This window comes from Diadema antillarum, unplaced genomic scaffold (assembly GCF_040938485.1).
Source record: "Diadema antillarum isolate AM-2024a unplaced genomic scaffold, OU_Dant_1.0 scf00000084, whole genome shotgun sequence".
NCBI lineage: Eukaryota > Metazoa > Echinodermata > Echinoidea > Diadematoida > Diadematidae > Diadema > Diadema antillarum.
Window position 1 is genome coordinate 484,877 of NW_027270973.1, and position 23,469 is coordinate 508,345.

At 38.5% G+C, this 23,469-nt stretch overlaps 1 protein-coding gene across 1 annotated transcript in view; it reads right to left on the reverse strand.

Moving 5' to 3' along the window:
• Nucleotides 1-10,903: 10,903 nt before the first annotated feature.
• Nucleotides 10,904-23,469, reverse strand: part of LOC139717887 (clathrin heavy chain-like) — a 60,317-nt gene continuing 47,751 nt past the window's right edge. The window contains exons 5-8 of the mRNA XM_071629375.1: nt 15,340-15,513; nt 13,277-13,390; nt 11,913-12,086; nt 10,904-11,584 (exon numbers count right to left, since the gene is read on the reverse strand). Of these exons, the coding sequence (XP_071485476.1) occupies nt 11,474-11,584; nt 11,913-12,086; nt 13,277-13,390; nt 15,340-15,513 (573 nt within the window). The 3' untranslated portion in view covers nt 10,904-11,473. The remainder of the gene's footprint in view (nt 11,585-11,912; nt 12,087-13,276; nt 13,391-15,339; nt 15,514-23,469) is intronic.

Consider the following 23,469-nt stretch of genomic DNA (forward strand, 5'->3'; position numbering starts at 1 on the left):
CCCTGCAGCTTGCAGCCACACAACAGCATGGAATATACAGATGGAGAGAGAGAGAAAAAAAAACGATGGAAAGGTGAATAGATACAGAGAAATAGAAAAGGAAATATATAGATAGATAGAGATATTTAAAGAGAGAGAGAGAAATAAAGTTGGAAAGATGAATAGATAGAGATAGAAAGAACAGGAAACAGCATGTAGATAGATTGAGAGAGAGAGAGCTAAGATATAAGTTGTTTGTCTTTTCATGAAGCAAGTGATGACTGTCAACTGTTCTGCGTCAGATACCAACTACATCATGCCAAGAAATAATTTTGTAGAGTATGAACAAAGGGTAGATAATAAGCAAAGACAGAGTAGATATGATAAAAAGGCATTGCTGGCAATGTACCTTGTAAATCTTCGTAGGATGCACATTAATTGTCGCCGTGAAAAGATAAAAGAAAAAAAAAAGAATATTTGCATCTTTGTTGCTATTCACAAGAGGATGAGATCCACTGAAGATTGTAGCCCTCCTATGCAACCTTCCAAAGTGTTACTACAAATTTTGTCGAGAGATGGCATGTGTTGTCAGAATAATGTGAGGTACATCTTGTGTTCCGTTGGCTTTTTACTGTGTCTAGCAGTGAGGAGTGACTGTAATCCTTGGACTTCCTGTCATTTTCTGTTGAAACCAAAGATTTTCTCAAGTTGTGTGTAAAGACAAACAGGCAAACTCTGCCATATCAGGGTTACACTGCAAACATGAGTTGAATCCAATGATATTTTCGCCTCATCAGCAGTCAGTGTTTCGTCAGGGAGTTTGTTTCTCAGCCAGATCCACCATGATGCTCTGTAGAAGAAGCAACATTCCCTTTATGTCTGCCATCTTAAAGGGACATATAGCATTAAAATCCTTGGGAGCATAAAGACTGACTGTAAATGTGCCTTTCATAATCTCAGCCAAGGTAAACATAAAAGTCAGTCTGTGGCATGAGCAGGAACCGTTACATTGCTTACCCCATATCTGGAAAAGAAGTTTCACAGTTACCATTATGCGATGTCACTCGCTCTTTGCAATGGACAGTACCGGTACCAGTGTACCTACAGAGGACCTGATCAGGCTTCTTATAAGAGGATATTGTTTTGCAACTCATCCGATGAAAAAGTAGCCATTTATTGTCATCTGAAACTTGCCTCTATCTATACAAACATACAACAGAAAAATATTTTAATAAAGAAGTGTTGTGCATATTTGTCTTCAGCCTCAAAGACATATTAGAATGAAAGAAATCAAAATTTCCAAATCATCCACACTTTATGGTGGATATCTCCCAAGTGACATAAAATCCCTTGCGAAACTGTAAGAGCTGTAATTGCTCGTGACTTGTCAATCAGTGCCTTGGACATTACAGCAGCATAACAATGTTTGTTTTTGCAAGAGAATATTAAGTAGAGGGGTGAAGGTTGAGGTTTTAATTTTCTCCAGTTTGTCTCCCTCTACAGGTCAGCAATTGCGATCTTACAAATTTCATTTGTTAGAGGGAGACAAACTGTAGGAAATTCAAACCTCAACATTTGTATTGGTTTTTCAAGAAGGAACAACAACTTCTGTAGCAGCAATTTGTAGTTTCCCAGGACCCCATTTCATAAAAGATGTCGGGATATAAAACTCTTGCTAGAAGAGCAACTTCCCTTAGCAACAGCCAGTCAGGAAACTAGATTCTTGTCATTATCATGGCACTTGCCATTCCAGCAAGAGTTGCTATGATGGCAACTTTTTATGAAACGGGACCCTGAGCTATCAAGTCTCCCTGATTCTGCAGGAGGCTTCCTTATAACTTACGTTGATATATCTCGTCATGTCCTTACAAGACAGTAATTATGAAGAGTCACTCTGATCAGGGAATTACTTTCTTGCCTACTGAGATGCATGCAAAACACAATCATCTTCCTTGTTGCTCTTTGAAACCTCCTTGATTTTGATGTGGGCTTGTTGGCAGCCATGGTAAACTGCATTTTGTCCATAGTTGCTAAATTATATTCCAATGGTTCAACAAACAGTGGAGAATGTCCAAGCATGATATGGGAGCTTGAGCAGAATGGGATGATACTATTATAGAAATGATATTGTAGTCTGTAAAGTATTCATTAGAAGAAAAAAAAAAGAGTTGCAAAGGTTTGTGCATTGTTGCGACATGTGTGTTGTTTTCCTTCTCAAATTTCATTGTGGAGGTAAAGTGTTTGATGAAAAGTTTTTATGATTCGACAGGACAAACTCAGCTCTTTGTTACTTTGTATGTGCTTTGTAAGCATAATGTTGGTCTCAGTGAGGCTTTTTTAATCTGATAAAGTATATTTTGGTACATGTCTGTATCCCTAGTGGTAGATTTATAGAAGTAAAATCATGATAAGAAAGTGAAGCTATACACTGTCTATCTCAAACAATGAGTATTTTTTTTGTATGTTATGTGTATCAGTTTATCTGTTGTGAGAAGTTTATATATCATGATAGAATATATGCTCAGTAATCTTGCAATTGAAATTCTATCATACGGTTATGAGGTGTTATTTATATGTTAATAAAATAGAATAGAAGGGACAGCAATGAAAAATATAAAAACAGTGATGTAAGTGATACCAAGCGGTTCTTGTGGAGCCTTAGTACTGATCTTTTTTAGCATTTTTTTAAAAAGAATATTGTTGTATGATATCCTATTACCAGGTATATACTACTGTAAACGTGGAAATTTTTGGGTGTTTTAATTTTCACATATTTTTCACTACTTTTGGCTAGGGCAATTTTCCAAAATCCGCAAAAATGTCTTCACAACTTTCTCTGCACGTTTTGAACAGGTTGACAATTGCGCAGTGCAAATTCAAGAACCCTCCAATATTTCCTAATCCACTCAGCGCGAAAAATTTATCGTGCCAAAGTATTGACGTTTACAGTAATACACGTAGTAAAACTTTGTTGTGGACTGAAATATACAGAATTGTCAGTTTGGATATCAGAGCATTTAAAAAAAAAGATAGACACAAGTACATTGTGATGTTAATTGGCAGATCTCTTCTTTATGACATTGTGCTTGTGTTTGTATATTGTGAATTTGAGGTGTCGTCTTCTATGACCATTTTCTATGTGTCATTGCATGTGGATTGATATACAAAATAAAGATAATTTATGATGCTACTGTATGTGCCTTCAACTGTTTAAAGAAGACTATGTAATGAGAATTCTATGAGAATAAAGCTTTGTATAATGACTCTTCAGAATTCCTTTGCACGTGACAATTCTGTGTTTGTAAAAATGGGGCAGTAACACCTGCAATTTTTCAGTTTTTTTTTTTTGAATGTGACAATGGGTTGAAAATGCAGGGAGCATTCTCACCAAAACATGGCAAAGTTGAACAATATTTGTACCATGTAAGTTAGAAAGAGGAAATACATTTGGGATGCACATCCAACAGAGCAGAGATTCATTAGGGGAAAGTGTGCTGCGATGAAATGGTCAACTGCTTTGGTAACTTTGATACATGTAACATTTATGTGGCATGATGCAAGAGTCTCTGTTTCAATCTCTGCTCATCGCAACAATAAAGTTTCCAGACATCAACTCAATCCATTCTTCCCTTTCATTCGCCAAGTCCACATTCCAAGACATTCTCTGGTATGTGTACAATGTAGCAGCCGACACAATCTTGCTTCATCTAGATGGCAGTTTACATGGACACCGCACAACAAAGGAAAACAGATCACTACGGAGATATGTTTTTTATAGCAAAAAATTTGTAATTTTCCACTCTTTACATCGCCTTCCATGTCAACATATTTTCCTCTCTCTCCCTCCACAGCAGGAATATCCATCAGCCAGGGAGAAAGGGGCTTCACATAGTTTCAGTCTACAGCACATGGGAACATCCGAAAATTGACACATTTTCAATAGATCAAGAGAAAATGACCCCCAGGTTTTGCTTTTATAACTTTAAAACTTCAATCAGATGATGTTTACATCTTATTTCATCTCAACTTGCACGTATTACCACCTTGGAGTCATGTCAAGAACTCTAGTGGAAATAAGTAAATAAAGAGAAGAAAAAAAAAAAACTATCACTATTAGGATACCCTTTTGCTTCATCATCATACTCCAAAATGATGGACAGAAATAGATACACACAGAACTAATGCAAGAGTGCCAAGGAAGAGAAAATTCATGCTGGAGATATTCTCATGCCATAAGAATTGAACCTTATTCTCCAATTCTCTAGAATGGCACATTTGAGGAGATCAAAAACAATGTATTACATGACATCAAAATATTGAATAAAAAGAGCAAGATTACACCAGGGCACCATTTCACGAAAGTTGTCAGCGCTGACAATTACCATAGTAACAGTCAGTGACAAGAGCGTCTCAACCAATCAAAACCAAGGATTTTACTGAAATAGCGCTGACAACTTGTCAGCACTTACTACATTGATGAAGCACCCCCCTGCATGTCAAAAACAGCGAATGCGACACAAGTACACCTAGACAGGCGGCTGACAGGCAAGAGGTAACAGAAACAAGGTAAACTCTTCACAATAAAAGGAGGGAAACATTTCACACAAATGTAAACGTGGTAAAACAAATATCCATTAATATCTAGCTAACAGCATCATTACTGAAACAAATAGGAAAGGAAAGAATTGCACACGTAAAAGAAAACAAAAATGCTTAACACATTGCACTCACGGGTTAGCATGGACGCAGCATGCGCGAGCAAAATCCCTATCGTAGCTGCATGCCAGATATGCAAGTAGGATTTTTAAAATATGACGAAAAATGCAATGACATCACCTTAGCACTCCTAGCAAACTTACATACTCGCTACAAGGGGTTCCCATGAATACATTAAGCCCTTGCATCAAATTTAAAAGTCTTTACTGCAGCAAATCAAGAAAACAAAGCATGTTCAATGTGATCACATCAGATCACAATTAATTCTCATGGATAGTTTAGAGGGGGAAAAAATAAAGGTGTCAAAAAATTTGTGAGAATTCACCGCAACCATACTTTTTGTTTCATGCCATGTATTCTTTTCTCAACCTGCCTACCCTTGCATAAGTGTGTTGCATGCATCCACAACTGAAAGCTATGGTAAGGTAATAGCTGCAGAGACAGAAAAACAACATGCCTTCCACATTGGCATATCATTCAGTTCCACCGCTATACAGTCCACTATAATAAACCCCATCAGATTTATACATGCATGGATGGTGAAAACTCAGAGCTGTTAAGTACACAACATTGCATAGATAAATGAATGAACTTGTACATGTAGTTTGGGGTCACAAGCAACATTGATACTGGGAGTTTTTTGTTTTAACACAACAAAGAGACTTGTACAATTGTACCTACATACACACACACTAACTAGGAGATCTGCATTGACTGCTTGAGAAATGACAATCGAATGCATGGAAAAGCAGTGTCTCGACCAGATCTGGGGGTCCTTTCATTACAGTGAATTAACCACTCTTTCTAAATGCACTTTGAAGAAAGAATAACATATCCAAATTGCTTCCATAGCCACACACACACACACACACACACACACACACACACACACACACACACACACACACACACACACACACACACACACACACACACACACACACAAAACAGTGCAAGGTATATGGCATAAATGTGGGACTGATCCTCAAATGTATGCCTTTGGAAAGAATACACCCTCACCTCCACTGTATTCTTGCTGAACATAAATTTACGAAGTAACACAAGGCTTGCTTTGTTTAAAAATCTCCCCCGTGGGAGGTACACCTGAAACTGTCAACCAGACAACTTGCTTGCAGTCGCTAATATCCTGGCAAAGTAAATGTATAGCATTAAATCTATCAACATGGGCAACCTCACTAAAGAATACACGTATAAATAAAATTGGCACCTCTGCTTGAAACACACATCTGATTAAACATTTCATGGAACAATATTGTTTCAGCTTTTAGATGATAAAGAATTCAGGACCATGCAAGGGTTTTCATGCTACATAGAATACATAAAATGTTCTTTAAAGAAAAAAAAATGTCATAAATTCACAAGGTTTAGCCCGAGGGATATTCTAATCATAATCGTAATATAATAAAAGCTGTAAAGGAGAATGACCATTTGACCCCAAAACATGAATATTGGTAAATAGGTATTAAAGGAGTAGGAACTACACATGTACCTATTCAGTTCTCTCCATAAAGATAGTTTTTTTTTTTTTTTTTTGGGGGGGGGGGGGGGGTTCTTCATTCATTTGCCATGGTGGAAGATTTTTGAGAAAGTTTGCTTAGAAAGCGGGCTATCTTTTAATTTTTTTTTTTTTTTAAACTCAATCAAAAAAAAAAGAAAAAAAAAAAGAAAAACCAAAAACCCACTGCCCTCTGTAGCTGGGTTTGAGCTCAGTCATTTTTATTATTGCAGCAAATGTTGTAACCACAGACACTAGCATCTTTACTTCATTGGTCATCCCCAGCCCCACGCCCACATTTGGGCTTTGAACACTTAGAGGTTGTCTCTACTTCACCAAACATAGAAAAAAAAAACATCTAAAAGATAGACGTTCTGATTTGCACATATGATCAGATCATGTGCATGATATTCTATTTCGGCTGTTGTTGTTTGGGGAGGGGGCAGTAAAAAGATATACTCCTTGTCATATCAAAAGATGGCTCAATATAGGACTGATAAAATATGCCTTCTGTTTTATTTTGTGTCTGTGTGTCTGTGTGCAAAGGTAACTAAGAGTGGTTATCTACACAAGCCCTACCCATTCCGACTCAATGTCATCTGAAGCTACCACTTGGTATTTGGAGGAAACATCAATTACATTTAATACACATTTCAGCGACATACTACCAAAAAGTGTAGTTTTTGACAGGATGAAGGGATTTCTGGAGTTATGCCATCATGTTCCTTGGAGGTGTGTACAGCATTCTCAAGTTGCTGCAACAGACTGCTGAGATCTCCATGGTGCTATTCCCAACAACACGCCACGACACTTCATCAGTTTAAACATTACTCTTACTTGCCTTCTGCTACACAGAATAATCCACTGATAGCCACAAGCTTTGCAAACATACATATTGCACTTAAAGAAGTATAAATAACACTACTCACTTATCATGACATTTGCACAAAGTGAGTATGAAGCCCATACAAAAAGCATTTGAAATAGGCCCACCATTTATCACGTGGCCACAATTTATATTCTACCAATATATGACTTTTCAATAAACCTCTATCTTTTCTTTTAATTATATATTAATTCAATCATCAAAAATTTCATAGCAATTTACAGAGATCATTGACTTCAAATTGTTGCCATGGTAATATTGTATCTCAGAAAGTGCCCTAAGGGTAGAGCCAATTACGCCATTTATTGCAAAACTGACAATTCATAAGTTTAAACCAAATTTCAGTGCAGCACAAATGCAGCACAGATGACAAACTGTGTGTTAAGGAGATAATCAATTTGACAATTAAAACAAATAATTTACAATTCATATCTCTGTGGTAAGAATGATTAAATTACACTTCTAAATCTCTTCGTCATCTCCTTTCTTGTTCAGTCAGATTTTCATGGAACATTTACTGGTCTGTTTGCTTACATTTTCTGCCTCTCCTATCAAAGTAAAGTTTCTCTTTAAAGCATTAAAACGATAAGTCAGCTTTGTTGCAGGAAAGCAAGAGTTGGCTGGACTAGACTGGAGATAAGAAAGCAACAGTTAATGGCCCAGCAAATGAGACACTGCCACAAATAGCAAACTCTCCACAGTCTACATTTGATCTACATGATTACGTTAAGTATGAGACAAGCTGTTCACTAAATCCTGTAAATAATGTTACGCCCTGAGAATGAATTGTTTGACAGATTGTTGTTTACCGACATACACACAAAACAAAGCTAAAAGCCTTACTTTAAACCTTAAAGGACAAGTCCACCTTAATATACATGTGGATTGAGTGAAGGCAACAATATTAGTAGAACACATCAATGAAAGTTTGGGGAAAATCGGACAATCCGTTCAAAAGTTATGAATTTTTTAAGTATCTGCGCAGTCACTGCTGGATGAGAAGACTACCACAGTGAATGATGTCATACAACGATATATTTAAAGGAAAATAAAAAGAGAATTTCACAAAACTTTACTTTTTGAATAAAGTGCACATTTCTTCGACTTGTTACTGACATATGTTAAGGGTAATATTATTCCCCCTGCTTTCTGAAAGAGAGAAGTCGAGTGTTCTTTTATTATGTGAGAAAAGTGGAAATGTGTTGAATTTTCTTTATTCTTTCTTTATATCGTTGTACGCATGTGACATCACAAGCTATAGTAGTCTTCTCATCCAGCCGTGACTGAGCAGAAACTTCAAAAATTCATAACTTTTGAACGGACTGTCCGATTTTCCTCAAACTTTCACTGACGTGTTTTACTATTATTGCTGCATTCACAAAGCCCACATGTCTACGAAGGTGAACTTGTCCTTTAAAGAGAGGGAGAGAGAGAGAGAGAGAGAGAGAGAGAGAGCATGTAGTTGACTAGAGATAGAAAGGATCACACATATCACTCCGATGTGGTTACATCCAGCCATAGCTACACACACGAATATCAAAGAACGAATAAATATTACAGAGAGAAGGGGTCAAAAGGAGGAGAAATTGGAGGATGCTACTTTGATATGAGAAAAGTCTCATCAATGACATACATGTAGTTCACAGAGGAATATGTTTGTCAGTAGAAACACAGTGAGGAGTGATGGCATTAAATAAAGTATGTCACATTTATACGGATTTTATGAAGAGAACGTCTGTTAACTTTCACCAGTGTATTACCAGACAGATATACCTGCAATACCAATGACGAGCAACAAGTATGCATGACTGATAAGTAACATGCACTATATTTTTATGACATGGTGAAGTAACCGATTGCGGTTATTTCAACAAAGAAATACTACGTGGGGTCTAATGTTGATCTTCCCGTAAGAGCCCTTAGACCACCTCCATAAATAGACAGAGGTGAAGACTTGGTAATAAGCATGACAAAAAAGTTGATCTCTGTCCCTCTACAGCAGTAGGGCATTGTCTTTGAAGTATATCAAACAGAATATTGTAATGATGTGCATAGTTAATAAAAGATAAACACTTGAGCAAGACAGCAGGGACAGAAACAACATAAATGAAAACAGTAATTTTTGGCAGTTTGTAACTGAGATGAAATAATAATGACTGTCAGCCACTGACTTTTCCTAACAAAAAAAAAGAAAAAAAAAGAGGGAGGAACTCAAAGTCCAGTCACTTTCCAATCACTAGCTACTGAGTCCTGAGATCAACACAATGCATATACTGCTTGTCCCCTGCTTGAGATCTGCCAGCAAATAATCTCTCATAGCTTGAGTCTCGGCACACCTGAAATGTGGGCTGACACGTCGCCCATCGCTGTTAAATTAAATTCATCTTCACCAAGATTTCTCTGTCATCTTGAGTTAGTTCCACAACTACAGACATGCAAACTACCGATGTAACAATTTGTCAGGATTACCACCACTGCTTCTGTTTTCTAATCAAACTACAATGTAGCACCTCACGATCTTACTCTCCTTTTCTCATTATCAGATGGGAGACATCCAACACAAGAGATTCGCTTTTTAACAAAAACAAACCAAATGCTGCATACACGGTGTATTTTGCTGTGTTATTATTTTCATGAACACCAGTAAACACGAGAATTTCACAAAAAATATATTGCTTCTCACAAAACAAATCCACCGTATATTGGCTCCAAGGCCAGAAATCACTGGACTTTTCTCCAGATATGGATAATACCATTTTTTCATTCTCCATTCTGATTTCCAATTACTACAACCACTCACAAAATTAAAGAAGTTCCATTTTGTGAAAATTGCAAAATATGCGATGTATGCAGTAGACATATCAGTGAAGATTTGAGCCACAGGAGACTGAAAATTACCACAAGCAATATTTCGCCTTCGACTAAGGCGGCCATTTTGGGGCACCAAATGCAAGTCATCTATGACTGGTTTGCATGTTGGCACTTTGTCACGATGTTTCAATTGCTGCTTTCAATCTATTTCAAATCTCCACTCACTTGTTGCACTTCATCTCCTGCTTTTATCAAAATGATTGACTTGTATGGGATACCTCCCCTCTTCGACTATGCAGGTGGTCAATATCCTTACGTTAAATCATTTCAAAAAATTTAAAAAGACATCTCATGGTCAATGGCCTAAACTAAGCCTCCCAAATCTTGATTACTGTACACAATAAAATCTGAGGATCAGCACATCCCCATTTAACTAACATTGCACATTGGAGTCACCCTACAAAATTTACACAGAAGACATTTGCATTGTATTTTCACACAAAGGTACGACAATAAGAGTTTGTGTCTTAGAAACGCAACACTGTACACGTACAATACAAAACTCTTTACACTGTGCTTTTATATGATTTTTCTGGTATCAACACTACAACGGTACATGTACACTAATGGAGGCCAAACATAGTGTTTGTCTCCACGTGGCGGAAAGATAAGACGCGAGGTGACATGTGACATGCTCTGTAGTGCATATGCTGGCAGTGACAATGCGATTGGATGCATAACCTTTGACCTCATCTTGCAAAACGAACACAACCCAGCAAACGACGCGTCAGATTCGGCGGAACAGGTCCTTTGGTAGACGATATGCACATGGCTTCCTACCTTGGTGTGGATTCTGATCTTGCACTTTCCCCCTTTCTGACTCCCCTCTCTCTACATAAAACTTGAGGTGATGTTCACATCTCCCATAACCCGTTGAGGACGAGCCCCGAGTACACTCAGACAAGCGTCTACGGGAAATGCGTGTTGTTGCAAAATTAAACCGTCCTCAACAGGTTAATATCAAGACTTTTTATTGCAGCTTGTTGCAAAAGAGAAAAAAACTAAATACAACGCGTGTAGTCTTTCATTGTATTACTTCTTCGCGAAAATACTCATGTGTCCAACACTACGCTAAAATGATGAGAGCTGTTGGTCCAATGTCTGTCCATTTCCAGAAATGGGTGACTTTGTCTGCCATCATGATGCATCTCCACCTGCTCACAGCTGCCTCCACATATGACACTTTGCCGCTGAACTGGAAATTGTAGACCATACATCCTCACCCAACAATACCATAAGACTATTGCTGTGCCTGTCAAATCTGAATTTGAACTGGCTTTTACAAGCACATAACATACAACTTAATGATTTATGTTTGCGTTCTACCTAGGAATTATCCCACTTAATACATGTCTGGTCGTTTCTTCTTCCATTCCTCCACTAATGTTTTGACCTTTCCTCCTTCAAAGAAAGAAAGAAAAAGGTCGGATGACGCTGGGTTCAGAGCACACAAATCACATGACGTACAAATGAGACTGGTTTCCCTATGTAAGGCAAGATTGGTGTCACAGAGAGTCTGAGAAAGTTCTCTCGAGTCTGTCCGCTATGGCTGGACGCTTCAAGACTGTCCGTATGTGGGAGAGCAGTGCCTTCTCTTTCACTCCTATGGACAAGAGCTGCAAACAAAAGAGAGAACAGAGGAAGAAAATTGATATGTAGTACTGAATACCGAGTGTAAAATACATGTTTTCATTTTCTATTGCTTCACTGTTTAATCCTTTTGCGCTGGTAATGTTTTCATCATACTACAGTACTTCCAAATTGTTTTATCTGCATGATGGAATGCTTTAATTCTTGTACATATCTGAACGATGTAAACTAGAAGAAATCAGTTCATTGCATTCAACAGCCTTGTAGGATGGCCCTTGCCCCTTTGTGCATGCATGTTGGTTACATTGAGATATCAAAGAGTGATGTGACTGGCGTAGTGCCGGTCAAACTCACCCGTCCACAGCGACTGATCCCCAGGATCCTCTTGCTGTCAGCGTCCGGCATACAGCTGAAGACAGTGAGGTGGGAGGCCCGTGAGCCACAGAGGAAGGTTCCTGTCTCCATGTCGCAGACTTTAACCCTCCCCAGCTTGGTGAGAATGTACACCAGCCCCTGGGCGGAGCTCACCTGGTAGGTGTGGACAGAGGGGAGATACCGGTTTCAATGAAAACATTACACTCTCATATTTCACTCTGAATCTCAAGGAAGAAACTCAAACTAAACACATTATATTGTTATATCCTCTCTAGAGCACTGTGACAGTAATTCATGGACTAAATTCCCTCTTCTCATTCCTCCTGAAAATCATACATAGTAATAACCTTCAAATGTTAATAAGGAAGAAACCAAAATCACATCTTCTTTATTCCCGCTCTACCTCCCTGGTGAGAGAAACAGGAGTAGAATAGGTAAAAGACCTACTTCTCTTCTTCAATCACTCTTAATAAACAGTGTTAATGTATTACAATTAGTATCAGACATATTAAGTCAATATCTACCTTTCATCTAGACATCTATTCAACTTTCTGCTCACCTTGTGATCTACTTGATGCATTCATCTGTCTAGCTACCTTTAAATCCATCAATCAATTAAGCTATGATGAATAACAGCAAAAGGTTTCTGCTCAGAGTCCAAGAAGACATTGGTTCATAACAGTAGTAAAGGAACCTCTGTGAAAGAGGTTGTTTTAACGAATTTTTGCCCAAAGGGCTTTGTCAACTTCAAAGATGCGTTATTATGGGCACGCTACCACTGACGACGCATCTTTTATTTTGATTTACACCATCTTCAAAATAAAATCTACCATTTACTTGACAAAGCCCTGTGGGTGAAAATTCATTAAAACAACGTTCTTCACATAGTTCCTTTACTACTGTTGTGAATAAATTAATCTATTTATCCACCCATACATCAAATGTCAATTCTATCATTCTATTTGTCCCATTTGTGTCTCAAGGATGGGTGAAATTTCTGAAAATATCCAAGCAGGGGCTAGTGATTTGTTTCTGCTTCCAGTAGACTAGCATTCCTTTACCAGGGCTCGACATTAACTTTTACCCTGGTGACCCAATCAGGCCACTAGCATTGAATTTGAAATGTTGGCGGCCCGAAAAAGAAGTGTAGTGGCACTGAATAAATGGAAACATAGCAATCTAATTTGAATCTTAGTTGCCCGATCGAGCCATCAGAAGATATGCTTTTTGAAAATTTGGTTTTTAGTGGGGCCCGAGCCACTGAGCAATTGCTAATTTTAAGCTCTTTTTTTCGCATACTGACAATTTCTTAGAGAGAACAGAAATGCTCAGTGCCTCGTTACCTGCACATTGACGGGGAAATCGTATCTCTCCTCCTCGTCAAAGTTGACTTGCTCCGAGTGGTTTGTCAGGGCACAGTTCCCGTCTATGTGCGGTCCCAGCTCTATGATATGGATCTGATAAGCCGTGACACAAAGAACATGGAATCATGATTTAATCTAACTACAATGTACCAAGGAATGATCGTAATCATTACAACAACCTTCTCACCATGCATGCACACACATAAAGGGGTAAAAAGTACTATAAAATATTTGGGCGTGGAATTTTCTCTTTCACAAATGCAGGCACTGACAAGGTCAAAGTCATTGACAATGTAGATATGTTTAATAATCTTTATATACATGTATGTGGCTGTTTACATACAGTTTAGTGCTCAGCAAGTAATGATTGAATTCTCAGTGCAAGCAGAATCTTCACAAAGATTTCTGATATCATACATTTGCATATACCTAAATACAACACGCATATGGGTTAAGCAAGAGTTTTTAATGTACATGTGTATTTTTGTGAAAACTAAATTCTCTGTATTGTAGCCTATTTGAATAATTCAAATTTTTTAAAGTAAAAGGAACACTACAATTGCATCTTGGAAAAAGAAGTGGGAAGAAGTGATATCTGGAAAATCAAACAAATAATCACACATTCCAGAAGATTTCCTTTCCTCTTTATCCTAAATATACCATACAATTACATGTAGATTTTCCCTTCGTACTGAAGTATTATTCCTTTAAAAGGGCCTGGCAGGTTTAACTGCAAAAGACTGAGGACCTTGGGGTGCATTTGCATGGCACAAAGTATCAGCATTACATTTCAAAACATGGAAGTCCCTTGATGTGGAATTTAGTTTGTACTGACACAAATATATCTAGAAGAAATCAAAGCCAGTCACGAAAAGGACTCTGAGAATGAGACATTTTCTTTTCTTCCTTTCTTTTCTTTTTTAAGAGAGGCTTTTGACAGAATCTGACAACAATAAAATGTCTCTAATTTCAGCATGCTCTTAAACATTCCTTCAGAGAAAGAATGAGAGCCAGAAGTGAGAAAGACTCAAGCCCACATTCTTCTGGTGTTTGTCTCCACTCATGCTGCACCTGCCCTCAGCTGGTGTCTGTCTACATACATTTTGGTAAAAGGAAAATCGGAAAACAAATGTGTAAGGTATGCACCAGGCATAGCACCCTTTTTCTACCATGTCAACACATAGACCCCGTTTACAGTGCGAGGCTCGGCCGTGGCCGAGTCCGCCTTCATTTCAGCGTAAACGCGCAAAAGGCCAAATGTGGGGCCAAAATTGGCCGCGCATTTGGCCACGCTCCGGAGGTGGTCTCGGCTGCGGCTGAGCCGCGGCTAAGCCTGGGCTTTTCTCAGTGTAAGCGCAAACTGGGCCAAATGCGCAGCCAATTTTAGTCTGGCTTCCAAACCCTCTGCCCGTACTATTTCGCTATTCAGGATATTAACCCCCTCAACATCGAAAACTAGTATAGTTTAAGGTGGTTTTGTCCTACAAAGGATTTTTCCTTCGGCAAAGGCCTTTGCCCGAACTGAAGTCGCCACGGAATCCAGTTGGAAAAGGGTCTGAAAACCAGACTATACCAAATTGCCTTTGTTTACAAGCAGAGCACCACTACGACAAAATATTGAAAGGTATGAATTAAAAGCGCGGCTGAGCCCCGCAGTGTAAACAGACAAAATTGCGGGGCTCGGCCACGCAATTGAGGCTGGGCTCGGCCGCGGCTTGGCCCAGCCCCGCACTGTAAACGGGGTCTTACACTTTCACCCTCAAAATGCTCTCAATCTCTCTCTCTCCTCTTCTGTCTCCTTTTTCTAATTCTATCTCTTTTTTTCCTCTCTCTCATTTCCTTTGACATTTTCTCCTCCCACTCATATCCGTGCCACCTCTCTTTGTCTTTGTTTTCTTTTACACTCACTCCTTCCCTCTCTTTCCTCTTCCAGTCTTTTCTTTCCTCTACCATTCTCTCATGCAATATATCTCTTCATCTGTCTGTCTGTCTGTTTGTCTGTCTATCTCTCTCCACCCGTTTCTACTTTCTGTCTGTCCTACCTTTCCCTGCTGGCCTGCCTGTCGATTGACGAGGATGAGGACGGAATTGTTGAGCTTGTTGTCGCTGCGCTGGTAGGAGGCGAAGCTGACAGCCTGCGCATCTATACACTGGCTGCGGTCGATGGTGGCCGAGTAGATCTGGACCACACCTGAAACCGATCTGGAATCTCCATCCTGTCGAGACATCCAAAAACAACATGAATGTAGGTAAAGATCCACAGAAGGGCCACTCCCACTGGGAATTGTCATGACTTTCATGACTGCAATGTCTACGGTATCACTTCAAACTATTCCAAAAAAAAGGTTGCGAAGTTAAAAATTGTGCAAGTTTTTGCCACCGTAATGTGTGTGTTCATTTTGCTGAGCATTCTGCTTCAGTACACCTATGGTTACAACATAACAACAGCCTGGGGTGTGAGCTGCTTGTTTTCTGGTGTTGCCATGGGCAAGAATCCAAACATCAAATGAACATTATGTGATTATATTGCAAATTTTCTATGGTAAGCATTCTCCATGCATAATATCACAGCATAAGTTGTGCTCAACTAGACAAATTGCATTCCAGTCTTTTTCTGGCCTTTGTTGCAGAGTTGAATAGCAACTGCCACCCAAATGTTCTGATTTCTCTACATAGTATATGCAACAAATTTTCACTGGCAATGTGAATGGTCCTAGAATAAAGAAAAGATCCATGCTCATCATAATATGTCAAAGAAAAACTTATCTTGGGCATATGTATGAAAAAGGAACTGTTCAAAGTAGACTATCCCAGGAACCAATCTATTGTTCTTGTTCCATGTTTAACAACCTTTATAAAAAGGGCTATTATTCTCATTACCCTCCCAGGAATTGTAGTTCTTGCATAATCCTCCGGGATTAGTGCATAAACTTTGTCCTACCAGAAATATATCCAGATGAATTGAGCGCATAATGCTTTATCCCAAAATGTCAAGGCTACAACAAACAGTATGATTAATATTCTGAACAATTTCATACTATTTCCCTGTTTTCTCTTTTTACTCTATCAATAGCTTGAATGTTGAATAAAAACAAAATATTGCCATTTATATTGCTGATTTTATTTAATACACATTTTATTGATTTAGATCAAAATAGCACACATTGCTCTCTTTATACTGTTGCCTTTTTAAAAGTGATGAAACTTCTCTAATACAGAGCACCATGAAAGGTATATCTTTCAACCTTGGGTGAAGTGAACAGCCTCTTAGCTGACAAAATTTATGAGGAAAGCCATCACAGCTCAGGGCGTAACTTAAACCCTTATCTTTGAATATTTTACTTGCAGTAAATCACAAAGAGCAACAACAGCTAAGGTACGCTTGAACAAGAGAGCAGTTCCATGGGATCTGACTACATGTGCACTACAGCATATGAGCTGTGAGTTCCTAATGATAATGCTGAAATAGGTTTTTATATTGCATTACTTTACTGAATATTCAAATCAAACAAAGGAAAAGAATTTGTTCCAAACATGGAAGAAGAGCCCAGGGCATTTAGAAACACAATAATGAATATTTAGAAAAATAATGAGACATTAATTACATACACATCTTTTTAATGTGAACAGGGGTGTTTGATTGCATTGACCCTTTTGCACACTTCTACACTGTCCATTCATTACTGATTTTCTTTCTTTCTTTATTTATTTGTTGTAATAACTGATGACTTTTGGTTTATGCTTGCGCAGTTATTACAGGATGGCATAGTAGCATCATGGCTCTTCAGAGAGGACAAGGGAGAGTTATTGCCTCATTTTGTTTGTTTTGGACAAAAAGACAAACCCACGGGAAGTATTAGGATCTGATGACTGGATATCATGTGATCCCTGGAAATCCAGAGCTACCTATTAGAGCATTATATCTCCTGTGTGTAGGCTACTTCCTATGGCAACAGATGAGAAGAATACATTTAAACTTCAAAATTGCTGGAGCATACTCAGGGATAATTATGTATGAACAAATTACAATTAGGCCTACATACTTTTTCACAAGTCTCAATTTAGAGTCATTTTTCTAACCTTATCAATAGAAGAATAAATATACATACACTGTATGTTGTAAATGTATAAATGATTTGCTTCATTAATCCTCCCCAGCCCCCAGTCCCCAAACACCCTCCTCTCCCCCCCCCCCCCCCCCCATAAAAAAGGTAAAGAAATCCTACCAGGTATTCTGCATCAGAGGATTACCAGTAAGCAATTTTTGGCATGAATGTATACTTGAATAATAATAATTCGCCAAATTTATATAGTGCAGCTACTATATAAATATACTCTACTGCACTGTGATGTAACAGAGCTCCTAACATTGTTACTGATGAAACACACAAAAAAATAAGTAACAAATTAATCAAAAGCTTCTAAAAAAAGGTAAGTCTTCAACAACATCCAATCTAAAAGCTGATGAGACACTTTTGGTTGGATCTAAATAGAGTCTAAACCCCAGTTACCAAAAGTTCTATTAAGAAAGAGGTCACAGCCAGAAGTCCCAGGTCCATTGTCCTAACACAGGTCATCCAGTCATCATTCTTTCCTGCCTCTATAATATAGGTTCCTATACCTGTAGGCTCTGGAACCCCCTACCCCCAGTTCAGCCCTAAGCATAGCTCAGCTCAACAACACAAGAAGCAGCAGAAGCTTTTTATTTGAATACAGACAGATAGGCTTTTCAGACCATTATCATCACACATCATACAAAATGTATGATGGTGCACTTCATGGGCATCTGGTACTTGATTACAAGAAGAGTTTTGTGTTTTACCAAATTCAAACTGTATTGTGACAGAAAAATCATTTTTTTTTTACACTCCACATCTGATAAGAATGGTCATTTCTATTTCTGTAACACAAACATGCCTCTAAAAAATTAGGGCATGAGGGCAAACATTACCTGATTAAGTATGATTCCAATCAACAGATTATGATATTGTATTCCAGAGTAGTATATTACACATCACCCCATCATCCCCCCCCCCCCCTCCCCAGGGGCGCATTCAAATCACTGCTTACTATCAATTTGCATGAATGCTGTGAATCTGTGCAGGACAAATGGACAAATGACCAACTCTCATGCATTATGAACCACTCATTTTATTGTGAGATAAGTATTTCTCTTCTTATTTTACAGGACAGCAATGATTTGACACCATTGTTGTCAACCTACTAATAGCCATAGTCCCCACAAGGTATAATCCCTGTATGGAAACTGTTCATATAGCATCCCTTATTGAGCTTTGGGATACAGAGAGGAAAGTTCTTTCTTGTGATATCAACTTGGACGTGCACGAGGAAAATGGATGACCTCAAAGATGTTTTTTCCCCTCCAAGCCAGGAAGCCAAACCTATCAAAGACATCCTCTGACATTGGGGGAACAGCTGGCTGTCATTCCGGGCACACCTGATCGCCTACCCCAAAATCCTTCATCATTTTGTCGCACCATTTATTGCTGGCTTGCCAGACAAAAACTGGGTGCTGTAAAACATGATATATTCGCGGCATGAAATTTTCGCGAATTGGAGCCGACAGCCTTTTTCGTGGCATGAAATTTTCGCGAATTGCCACTGGCGTTCAATGCATGTAGTGTAGACAAAAACTTTCGAGTGCATTTTAATTTCGCAAATTTTGGCGCTCGCGAAATTAAAGGACAAGTTCACCTTCATAAACATAAGGATTGAGAGAATGTAGCAATATTAGTAGAACACATCATTGAAAGTTTGAGGAAAATCAGACAATCCGTTCAAAAGTTATGAATTTTTGAAGTTTTTGTGCAGTACCCGCTGGATGAGAAGACTACTGCAGTGTATGAATAACTTGGATGTCACATGCGTACAACAATATAAGGAAAATATAAAGAGAATTTCACAAAATTCCATCTTTTGAAAAAAGTACACATTCCCCTGACTCGTTACCGATAAATGTTATGGGTGATATTATTCCCCCTGCCTTTAGAAAGAGGCAAGTCAATTGCTCTTTTATTATGCGAAAAAAGTGAAAATATGTTGAATTTTCTTTTATATTTTCTTTATACTGTTGTACGCATATGACTCACAAGCTGTAGTAGTCTCCTCATCCAGCGGTTCCAACACAAAAATTTAAAAAATTCATAACTTTTGCATCGATTGTCCAATTTTCCTCAAACTTTCACTGATGTGTTCTACTAATATTGTTGCATTTTCTCAATCCTTATGTTTATGAAGGTGAACTTGTCCTTTAAAATGCACGCGAAAATTCCTCGTTCTACAGTAATTTTGCGTACTTGCCATGACATACAGGGTTCATGGTCCGGTCATTTCTCATTTTGTCTGGTATTGATTGTGTGATGATGTGGTAATATCTATATTTTGGCATTCTTGGCACACAATAAACAAAGAGTTCATGAGCTGGTCTTCACTGCACCAGAACAAAAAGAGCAAATGACAAAGTCTAGTTCCCATGACAGATGTATTCCAAGAGACCAATGGTAAAGAAGGGTTCAAGGCTGGTTTGAAGGGATCACCTGCTAATAGCCTATTCTTTCTCTCTTTTCTGTCTTTCAGCAGGTCAATTAGTCATTTTTGACAGCGTCAAAGCAGACTGCACACCGACTTCTTTCAAAACGTCAAGGCTGTTCTAATGCACTGCATTTATGGAATAATTAATCCCTGTTTATATCCACAGCTGCAGTCCTTTAGTATGAATTATAGTGTGTCAGAGAAAAACAAGTTCCCCCCCCCCCCCCGCCCATTACTGCACTTGCAAATGTATTTGTAATGGGCGCAAATAACAGTAATTAGAGTGATAATGATCAAAATATGTCCTGTGCTGCCAATATGAGCTCTGTGAATCCACTGAAAAATAGAGCTACAGCCAGAGCTAATACCTCTACGTACTCATCCATACATGCCATTAGCTTGAATATGACCATATCCCTGACATGTTGTAAACAAGATCGCAGAATATGGTAGGACACACAAGGTCAACCTCACTGGAAATTTGTCCTAAGTGTCTTTTTCATTGCAAAAATTTTAAAATCTAGGTCACAATTAGGGTCACAATTAGGGTCGCATCTTTCTAATTCAGCATTCCAACTGTAAAAAAAAAAGTGAATCTTTTTGGGTCATGATTATTCCCAAAGAGCTAACCTTCCCCTCCCTCCCCCCCCCCCCCCCCATTATTTGAATGGTATGCTTACATGGCTATATGTCTCAAGGCCAATTCAATATATGCATTGGTGTGCCACAGCATGGTAAAAATAGCAAGGAGCAACATACACAGTGCACTGTGGGATGAAAAATTTAACCATTTTTTGCTGTCAACATTCTCTCTGCACAACTTCTCATCTTTTTGCAAAAAATCAGGAAATTTTTTTTGATTTGGATCGCGACCCAAACCTCATCTAAAAAAGCCTTATATTTCAGTTCTCACTTAAACAAATTTGAAATATGGGTCGCAATCAGGATCACGACCTGAAAACACATTATTCTGATTGCAATGAGAAAAGCACTAAGGCCTAAAACCTGAGCGCTAAAAAAAAAAAAAAAAAAAAGTAGAAAAAAAAAATCACAAGACCGCAAAGTGATGTAGTGATATCCTTGTACTGTCTACTCATCTGTGCAGATAATTTTTTTTCCCTTTTAAATGGAACTTTTGCACCATTCAGTTAAAAAGTACAGGACAAGTACTGGGCCCCATTTTATCAAAAGATAAAATTGATCTTAAATTTCCTTACCACACAGGCTGCCATAGACTTACAGTTGAAATCAATGTTATTATCAATTTTAACTCTTCATAAAACAGGGCCCAGGTAGGCCTACATCAGTGCGAGCATTTATAACATATCATGATACACCAACATCTCAATGCTGATATTGCTCCAATCATTAATGCTTGCGGTGCTGGCATTCTTTTCACCCAGTCTGAGAACATTCATTGTTTGTTTGTTTGTTTTTGTATTTCAAAGATATTTGGTTGGAATATTACTGTTTTCATGCTTTCCTTTAAATTTTTTTTTTTTAAGGCATGCCTACTTAATAGTAATCTTATTTCCTTTGTTTTTATTCATGAGGAATGCAAATATATCATGTGAGCACCCATACTGACACCATACACTACCTAAGTACAAATGTACCTTTACTGAAACCCAAACAGAACTTTCTGACTAAGCTGATACTAATGACAAAGAATTCTTCTTAATATTCATGAGAAGTGTAGAATGTTGAACATCTTCTATTCTTGAGAGAAAGAAGCCTCATAGGTATCACTGCACCCTCCCCCCCCCCCCCCCTCCCCTTCTCCATCCTTACTCGCTGCCATCAAAAAAAAAAAAAAAATGCGAGATGAGACGACCGGTACATTCATCACCTCCACCACTCTTCTTCATGTTGAATACAGCCAAGTATCACAAGTCTCGACATGCTGGAATAGTGCAAGTCCTTCCATTGTAAATTACATTTTCCCCAGCGACAATATCAAGTGCCCTCATTGATAATGCCACATCCACGAGACAGTCATTTGTGCCGTTTCAAAGAAAACATGGCATGGCCCATTTCTAATAGGAGCCATGGGCATTTGCTGGTTGCTGAACAGTCTGTTTGTCCGAATCATTGTACAGGGACAACACACAGCAACCACTGCATGGGGACAATTTCAAGAGCTGGAATTATATCCATTTGGAGTCCTTTAAAATTATGGCAGAGTATTAAAATGTGGCGAACCTACCAGAAACAGCAACAACATGGGTGAAAGGGGACAGTTACTGTAATTGTGTTAAGGCGTTGCATCAAAATTATACCATGCAGGGTCCTGCAGGATCCTGCATGGTATCATTTTGATGCAACGCCTTAACGATTTTGATAATTAGCAATTTTGATAATTTTGATGCAACGCCTTAGCGATTTTGATAATTAGCAATTTTGATAATTTTGATGCAACGCCTTAGCGATTTTGATAATTAGCAATTTTGATAATTTTGGCAACGCCTTAGCGATTTTGATAATTAGCAATTTTGATAATTTTGATGCAACGCCTTAGCGATATGCAGAATAATGTTGACCCATGCAGAATCACACTACCCCACCAGTGGCTACATCTAATTTTAGCAGTGACAGTACAAGGCGATAACAATGTCTCCACATTCATACCCACACCCTCACATGACCGCATTCACACTGCTATGTCACAAGTCTATTATCGCCAAGGCTCCTTACATTCACTCCTACCAAGATTATCATGGTGGTATTAAGAGCAAATCCCAAACCACCCATGTGCTGAGGGTAGGTTCCCATGAACAGCCAAGTGCCAAATTTTATTTAAAGGGGAAGGCTAGTAACTGATCAGTGGGAATCAGTGGAAATGCTGGGAGATGATTGTTCCAATCCTAATGGGATTCATTCAAGAGTTCATTGTATATCTATTGTTGTGTGAAAATGATTTGCTTCAGAACGGTCTCACATTCAAGTAATGTGCAGATTAATGCTCCGTCACTGACCAGGGACGCTAACCTGGAAGCATTAAACTGCACATTACTTGAATATGAGACGATTCTGAAGCAAATCATTTTCACACAACAATAGATATACAACGAACTCTTGAATGCCATAAGGATTGGAACAATCATCTCCCAGCATTTCCACTGATTCTGATCAGTTACTAGCCTTCCCCTTTGCTGAGGATCAACACGATGGAATGCCATTAGCACCCTATGTAGCAGTGTTAAAATGGTAGTAGATGAGTTAATGCAGACTGACTTTCACAAAACCACTAATAAAAATGAGCCACTAGTAGCTGCACAATAAACACATAAAATCTGCGTGTTCATGCTCCTCTTTTTGGGCCTCATTCCACAGAGAATTTACAGCCATTGCAATTACCATGTCAACAACCAAAATGTTTCACAGCTGAGCGGTTTTAGCCTTGCTGTTGCCATGGTATTAGCAACTATTTCATGCTGTTATTGATGTGCGGAAGCTTATGAAACAGGGGCCTCATAAAAGAAATCACATTAAACTAAAGCTGAAAGAGTAAGTATTGTTTGTAAATTGTATCATAATGCAGTATATACCACCACCAACGTTGTCAGTGGCAGAGGCATCGCACTATAGACAGTTTGGGTGTGGGTATGGTTTGGGGAAGG